The sequence below is a fragment of the Ischnura elegans genome, chromosome 5 (genome assembly GCF_921293095.1).
Source record: "Ischnura elegans chromosome 5, ioIscEleg1.1, whole genome shotgun sequence".
NCBI lineage: Eukaryota > Metazoa > Arthropoda > Insecta > Odonata > Coenagrionidae > Ischnura > Ischnura elegans.
The window spans coordinates 103028118-103036614 of NC_060250.1; the positions used below are offsets into that span (position 1 = coordinate 103028118).

General features: G+C 39.1%; 1 protein-coding gene across 1 annotated transcript; it reads left to right on the forward strand.

Annotated features, from left to right (window-relative positions):
- The first annotated feature begins 2099 nt into the window (after positions 1-2099).
- Positions 2100-3951, forward strand: LOC124159758 (piggyBac transposable element-derived protein 3-like). The gene is made up of 3 exons (XM_046535670.1): positions 2100-2340; positions 2430-3273; positions 3571-3951. The coding sequence occupies exons 1-3, from the start codon at positions 2333-2335 to the stop codon at positions 3949-3951; spliced, it is 1233 nt and encodes a 410-aa protein (XP_046391626.1). The 5' UTR covers positions 2100-2332.
- The last annotated feature ends 4546 nt before the right edge of the window (positions 3952-8497 follow it).

Genomic DNA, 8497 nt, shown 5'->3' on the forward strand with positions numbered 1-8497 from the left:
ATAGCTATCCAGCGTCAGATGAGGAGTGGCGGTTTGGGATGGTCGCAATATACAGGGTTATCGTGAAAGTATGGTGTGGTTTTGAGCACGGTTTAAATGAAATCAGAATTACTTAACGTTTGTTTTTTTTTATTTTTCGAATTTGTCGTCTTAAACAGTTTTTTTACATTATTAATCAATTTCAATAAGTGCGACCTTGGCGGCTCGATAAATTTCCACACGATACTCAACTTTTGTCCAAACATTTGTTAACATTTCTTCGTAAATGGTTGTCATTGCTTCACTAATCCTCTTCATAAAGTGGTTTAGGTCGCGAATATTTTGCCAATGACCAACGCTTTTGATGTACCCCCACAAGAAAAAATCTACGATATCACATCTTGAAATTTTCCCACTATCTTCCTAAGACTTACTTAAACCGCATCATTCTTTTATATTAGCCCTGTACTCGCAAGAAAAAGAGCAGTTTGCGCCTGCATTGCTTTCAGGTTCTAGTCTTGTTTGCATGCGTCAAAGGATAATAAGTTAGGGGACCTTTCAGAGAGCGTAGATGTTGTGGAGAGGATCTAACAAACGAGGTTGAAACCTGGAGATCATACGGGCTCTCCTTAATCGACGCCATGGAAACCTAAAGAAGGAATACAGAGCCTTTCAGCCGACCTCCTTGCCGGACCATGCTAAAGAGATTGACCAAGAGTGAAATATGAGGCTCCCTAATAAACTATGAACGGCACAAATATGAGGGCCAGGAGGATCAAGGCCACGGTCAGAAAAGAGACGAAATCAGGAGAACAAAAAAGCCAAAGAGAAAATTTGGCGAGGCAATAAAGTGATATTCGCGGTCAGCGGTTTAACTATGCGTGGCGAGTCAATAATATTGCTTGTATTTTTATAAATCATTAATGAGATTACTCTGTGCACAATATTTTACAACCTTCATACCAACATTATGAAAGGGATAGTGCAAGAAACCTTTGAATAACAGCAACGAGTATAATGAGTTTATCCTGCCGACGCAGAGAACTCCTAAAAATATTTTCGCCAATAAAAGGAAATTAGTTCAATTTGAACTGACTTAAGTATTGTGGGAACTGAAAAATATTTTTTAAAGATTTTCTACAACATTGATTAAATCCGACATTTTTGGATTGATTATTATTGAGACTTCTCGATTATTAATTAGTTGGTTTGCTTGTTTTCACGGATATTTATATTCATTTAGACTTTAGGACTTGCCTTGGGCCTTGCTTTGGACTTCAAGAATTGTCTTGTGATTTCCACATCTATGAGACAAATATTTAAAATTTTTAAAACAGTCCCTGGCATTTTTTTTAGTATTCTACCGTTTAAGGTAGGTTTCCATGGAGTGTTCAAGAAGTGATCTGGAAGCCTCCCTTTCCTCCCAGCACTGCTTTCTTTAATGCAATTATTCGGAGAAATTCCATCCTAATGAAAAATATTAAGCACTCGGTGAAAAATGTGCATTTTATGTAAACAATGACCTTGGCTTCAAAATCTCATGCCACCATCATTTTGATGATAGGATGAGGTATTGAGACCAGGGTCGCTGGATTAGTGAACTAAGGGTGCGACATCACAACTTAAACATTAATGAGCATGTTATAATAAGTTTTTCTCCCATTAGAGGCAGAAAAAAATTAGGTAAAACAAAATGCGAATTTTTAATAAATATGTTATTAAGCTAGTCTTTCACCTAACGCTTAAGCCAAATGTGTCACTTTCCAGTAACTAACAAGATGTTACGTCAAGTACAGCAGGTATTCGCGAAAACGCCAAAATGTATTCTGATGACGAGCCTAAGTTTTATCTTAACCCATATATGCCCAGTGGGTCGTTTTCGACCCAGGGGATATAAAAAATCCTAGTCCCTCTAATTTGAAGTATTTGTCCACATTGTTGTTATTTTCGTCTTACAGGGAAGCAAGTGATTCATTCCTGAAGTAATATTTCCAAGGATACATTTTCAAATCATTGTAATGTGGGCATAAAAAATTACTTCTCTATACCGCGATTTTCGAATAACTCCGACGTACAATGTAACCAAAGTTTTCAAGCTCAATCGAAATGAGACGACATGCTACAATACTTTGTATACTCAATTTCATTATTCCGTATTCAATTACCAAATTTCATGTCTCCTGAGTCTGCCACGGGTCATGATATTGGTGTGGGTCGTTTTCGACCCACTGGGCAGATAAGGCTAGTTTGTTGAGCAACTCCAGACGCACTAGGTTGACCAGAATTCGAGCGTTCTCTCTGCTGAACTGCGATAAGATTCTTTTGGAGTGCATTAGTTCAAATAAATTTTGGCATGGCAAGGTTAGTATATAACTCCTAGAGGACATATTTTTATTTTATAAACATATTTTTTTCGTGAGCTCATTGACTAATTTTTGTCTCTAATTTAGTCGCAAACAGCTGACTACAACAGAAATACTTCACGAGCTAGAAGAGTTGGATGAAAAAGGTGTAAAAGATGAAGTATATATTTACATAACTCCTCCAGAAGATGGAAACGATACATGTGAGGATTCCGGGGACGAAGAATGTAACGATCCTGATCGTCTTTGTGGCCGGCAGCTGCAAGCGGAAGGTGACTTCAACATTGACATTGAAGATGACCCTGGTGAAGTTGATGAGGTAATCAAATTCGTTGAAGAATCATCCCATTCTAAAAGGAGAAGGAAGTCAACAAAAACCCAAAACATAACACGAAGTTGGGTCAGTTGTGATCTTACTACCCCTGTTTGTGATTCTTGGAGTACATGTTTTATACCTCCACTGACTTTATCCTCGTCCAGTCACCCGTTAGAGTTTTTCGAACTTTTTATTGATGACAACATCATTACGAAACTTGTTGAGTTTACCAACCAATATGCAGCAGCGAGGAATAGGTGTGTGCAGGTTTCCAAGGAAGATATGTATACATTTTTAGGCATATTGTTTTTATCCGGATATAACTGGCTCCCAAGAAGAAGAATGTATTGGGAAGAAAAGGAAGATGTCTATAATGCACTTGTGTCTAGAAGTATGAGAAGAAACAAGTTTGAGGAAATATTTACGAACATCCATTGTGCAGATAACAGTGCATTAGACATATCCGATCGTCTCGCAAAATTGCGTCCAGTCATTTGTGAACTCAACAAAAACTTTTGTAAATTTGCGCCTTTAGAAGAATCAATTTCTATCGATGAGGCTATGATTCCATACTTTGGAAGGCACGGTTGCAAACAGTTTATTCGGGGAAAGCCAGTGAGATTCGGTTACAAGTCCTGGGTAGCTGCACTCCGCCTAGGGTACTGCATCCAATTTGATATCTACCAAGGGAAAGTAAAGGAAAAAAGGGTTTTCACTTCATCAAGAGGGCTCGGTGAATCTGTGGTGATGGGGTTTGCTGAAATCCTAAAAAAAAATTATCCACTGCTGAATTTCTCCCTGTATTTTGATAATTTTTTCACTTCTGCGAATCTAATACACGAACTAACAAAATTTGGCAATGGTGGAACGGGAACCGCTAGAGTGAACCTAATTGATAACTGCCCCTTGCAGGATGTTAAAGTGTTTAAAAGAAATGAGAGAGGTAGATATGACTGTCGTGTATCCCGGGAGGACAATATCAGTGCAGTTAGGTGGATGGACAATAATGTTGTCACAATGCTATCTAATCAGTTTGGCGTCGAACCTCAGCAGAAGGCATCGAGATATTCATCATCCGTAAAAGGAAGAATTGATATTCCACAACCCCACGTTATTGCCATGTACAATCGAAACATGGGTGGTGTAGACCAAATGGACAATAATATCTCTAATTACCGTATTGGCATTCGTGGGAAAAAGTGGTACACGCCCATATTTCTATGGATGATGGATGTATGCATGAGTAATGCGTGGTGTCTCAGCAGGACTTATGGTATGAAACTGGACAGTTAAGCTTTCAGAAGAGAAATTGTAATATCATTATTGAAGAAATATGGTACTCCACCACAACGAGCAGGACCAACAAGCAAGTTTGCACCTCCAGAGATAATCCGAACGAGTGGACCGCACCATATCATTCTCACAGATCAGCTAAGAAGAAGATGCGTTTTATGTCGTAGTAAAACAGTAAAATCATGCCATAAATGTTGCATTCCTTTGCACGATAAGTGCTTTGAGGAGTTCCATAAAATATCTCTGACTGTTAAAACTTAGAAGGAAACAAACAATTATTTTATATGAATACTATCTTAAAATATTTTTTTTTATTTTAACAATTTTCCCAAAATAATGTCAGTTAATTAAAATTTCAATTTAAAAACAAAACACAACAAATTGGAAATCATAAAGCAGTTGCACCTCAATAAATCTGAAGAGCCTATTAGAAAACGCTCCTATAGTCAATATCCTAAATGTGCTCACCAATGCCCAGTGGGTCGAAAACGACCCATGTCATAATTTTTAAACAAATGCTTCAGGATTTTTTTCAACATTTTTTCTGTTGTCCAGAGGAATAATAAGTTCGAAAAAAGTAAATAAAGTTAAAGTTTCATGAAAAAAAATTAGTGGGCATAAATGGGTTAATAAGGATTGTAATGTTAAACCGGTCATTATCTCATTCATTCGACAAAACGACAGTTAATCATCGTCGATTAACATTTATCGTAGGCCAAGACAAGTATCAACATTAGATACCATGTAAAAATTCGGATTTCAATATTTCAGGAAAGGTTTATTTTTGTGGACCTCAGTCAATAAAATATCATTTGACGGAAAATTTTAATGACACATACGTACACCGTATCTCGGGCCAACTTCCTTAAAAGATAAGTGTGGAGTCGTATAATCTTCTTTCATAAATCGTAACAATTTGTAGCCATGACTACCGCGTCATCGACTGGAAAAAAGAAGGCGATAAAAAAGGTAGACACAACGTCAATTTAAGAAAGCGACACCAGAGCCAATTCCAGGGATAGATTTCTCCTCTAAACAGAATGTTTGTTACACACACGTGAAGGGACGGTAATTCACATTTCCACATAGGTACGGACGGCATATCATGGCTGCCCCTACGATACGTAAAACATATATGTAAAGTATGACAATCGATAGATATGCTTTGAATGGAAGTATACTCCTCTCACCTAGCAGGGAATAACTTTGGAAATTAAAGCTAGGAAAGCATGCTTCTTTTGTATGTTTTAAGTTTGTGATGCATACCCATATGGGAAATTACTGTCGCAATTAGTGTTAGCAATTAGAGTTAATGTTGCATTCTTAGTGAAACCTAACCCCTGACCAAGTAAATGCCCATGTAACACCTACATTTGCCTTAGTGTATGTTACGGAGAAATACCCAGCCACAAACCCTAACATTGGCTCATATGGTATCATGCAGATGTACACGATGGGAAAGAGCGATTTTCAGATTCTGTGCCTACGTCTGAGGGTAATATTTTCTTTTATCAGTCATAAATACCATACATTAAGGCAAATAGACATCAACCACTATTAATTAAAACCGTAATATTCCGAATAAATGCGCAGCTTTCATGAGTAATATGACTCCATGCAAACAAATTTTTAAGTTATCCGAATTAAGTCATAACGGTATCGATATCATGTTACGGTTCTGAGAGCAGTATCGTCCAAACAATCAGTAAAAGTGTTTTTTTTTTATTTTTTAAATTTTACTGATGATTCATGTAATGGATTTAACTACAGCCGTTAAAAAATTTCAGCCAAAAATTTATAACAAACGTCATTTGTTGGGAAAATTTAAAACTATTTTTCCAAATGGAAATTTAGATAATTATTACAGCACAATGTAACAAAATTTCTAATGTGTGAGTATTGAATATTGTATAGTCATCAGAAGCACCGTTATACACACGCATTGAAGAGGCAATAAAAGAAGCGCAAGAAATCGGACTGATCGGAGAAATTAATGTCAATAGGGAAGAAATATACATGCTCTATTTCGAAGACGATATCGTTGTTGTGGCAGGAAACCAAGGTGATCTTCAAAGGTCACTAAACACCGTAAATAAAATTCTCCTGGAGTGCAACATGGACATAGATAAGGCAAAGAAGAAAATACAAGTATGTATAAATGTAGTAGAACGAAAAAAGCTGAATGTAGTTGCAAAATTGAGAGGCAAAAAATTAGAGCAAGTGCCATCAAGGGGAACGGCAGAGGTACTACGGACATGGGACATCAAGCGACTAATATCCCAAGCTAAAACTGGTGCGAGCGGATTCTGAGGATCTAATGAACGGATAAAATAAGAAACGAAGAAGTATACAGAAGAGTAGAACGTGAAAGTACCTAATGGTACACTATAGAGAAAATAAGAACCAGACGAATTGGTCACATCCAGAGGCACAATGGATTCGAAAAGAATATAATTTTATATTTCTTTTTATACTTATATATCAAACACCAAAAACAGTACTTTCGTGACTAATAATGTTGCAAAATTGTTGAAGTTGAACAACGACATTTGAAGTTTTGTCCGACACAATAATTGAAGGAAATTAAAGCGAAATTGAGGAAGGCGCATGGACATACATATCTACGTGCTACCCCGCAAGCCGCCTAAAAAGACGTGTGGCAGATGGTGTCCAGACAACAGCCGTAAAAATATAAAAAGCAAATGTTAAAACAAAATTACGACTAGCATTTGTTTAAGTCTTTCATGTTTTTTGGGGAAAAACTAATTCCCATATCTATCCGTTTGGAAAAATATCTCTCTTAATTTATCCTCCTGCCGGACCTCGAAATATAGTGGGACTCCAAAATAATGTTCTCCGTGTCGCTCCTAAAGGTATCTTTCTCAATTGTTCAAGCAATCTAAGCCTAGCACGCAGCCTCCGGACATTCTTGGGACAAAATATGAAAAAAGTACAAAGGAAGAGAATCGAGGAGGATAAGCAAACTAGCATTAGATAGGGTGGGATGGAAGGCAGCAGCCAAACAATCTCAGCATTGAACGAACAAAGAACGAACGCACCCATAGCTAAACTACCTCCGTCCGATTTCCAGGAATAAAGGTCCACTCACCGCGCTCACCCGAATGTTTCCCTCAAACGCGTGAAAGGACGATGAACACGGCAGTGAAAACGGCAAATCATCGCCGCCCCTGCGACACCGCTGACCTCCCCCAGCGCCCCTGACGGCGACCGTCCTCGCCCGCTTACCACCCCCGTCACGCCCAATTACAAACCTGGGAAGTTGCTCGACCCACGGCGATCCCAACTTTCCAGAACTGCCTTCCTCCCTCACAGCCCTTGATGAATCAGCATCCAATCTCAACTTCCACAGGGCCGTCCCCAGAGACAGAGAGAGAGTCAACCCACCCCTTCCTCCCCGAGCTTCGATCCCCTTTCACCAAAAGACAAAGCGCCCATCACGTACACCTCACGCGAATATCACAAAAGCCAGGCGCACGACTAATCTGCCGCCCGCCCGCATCGGATAGGTGCACTTGCAACGAAGCCCGAAAGGAGCAACCGATCCGTCCACTGTCAGAAGCAGTTCTCTTGAACGGTTAGAAAACGCGTAGGGAATCGCTCGGAAGGAATGAAGGAAGGGAGGGACGGGGGAAGAAATAGCCCACGGAAGACAAACCCGGAGATGGGAAAAACGAAAAAGAATGCTAGAAACAAAACATAAAAGGAGAATTACCCAAAAGACGTGATAAAGATAGGGAAATAAAGTAAACAAGGAAGAGCAAGTACTGTCTAAGCGTTTCAACAATCCATGATTAGTTGACAAGTTTTGTCTTAGCATGAATGTGGAAGAATAATTTGTTAGCATACGTTACATTTTTATGATCGTGAAGTGCGCATGTGGGAATCCTCTTGCATGCTGGTTACCAATCACCCCCTGCCAAACACCCTAGATGTAGTAGGGCATTACGTAGTTGCCCATAGAGTTGCGATCCGATAGAGTAAGAGAATCAAAGACGGCTAAGTCTCTAAAAATTAATTTCCCGTGAGAAAGAAGTAAATATGGAAATCCAACATGGAAACACCAGGTGTTGAAGATCATTCTTGGGGACTTAAAACCCTTCTACCCATCCCTAAATACCAAGTGTTTGACGGTCACAGTCGTAAGCGATAGCTTCACTAACCTGTGTGTGTGAGTCCGTGAGTCCCACTCGGACATTTGTTCCTTATAACAAATCTCCTAGGTGCGTGAGTGTGAGCGTGATTGTCCTAGTTTTATATTTCTGTCTATTATTTTGGTGTGAGTGGGTCACTGGCGTAAGCGGAAGCTTTGCAAACCTGAGTGTGTGTATGTGTGATTGAGACCAACGCGGAAATTTATTCCTTATAGCAAATCTACTGGGTGCGTGAGTGTGATCGTATTTGTCCTAGTTTTATATTTTTTGCCTTTTCTTTGGAGTGAGTGGGTCACTGGCGTAAGCGGGAGCTTCGCAAACCTTAATGTGTGTATGATTGAGACCTACGCGGAAATTTGTTCCTTAGAGCAAAT

Bases quoted from the DNA above. Each gene is read 5' to 3' on its own strand.
- LOC124159758 (XM_046535670.1), top strand. The intron at 3,274-3,570 runs GTGAGATTCGGT...TGCCCCTTGCAG, and splicing joins AGTTTATTCGGGGAAAGCCA to GATGTTAAAGTGTTTAAAAG.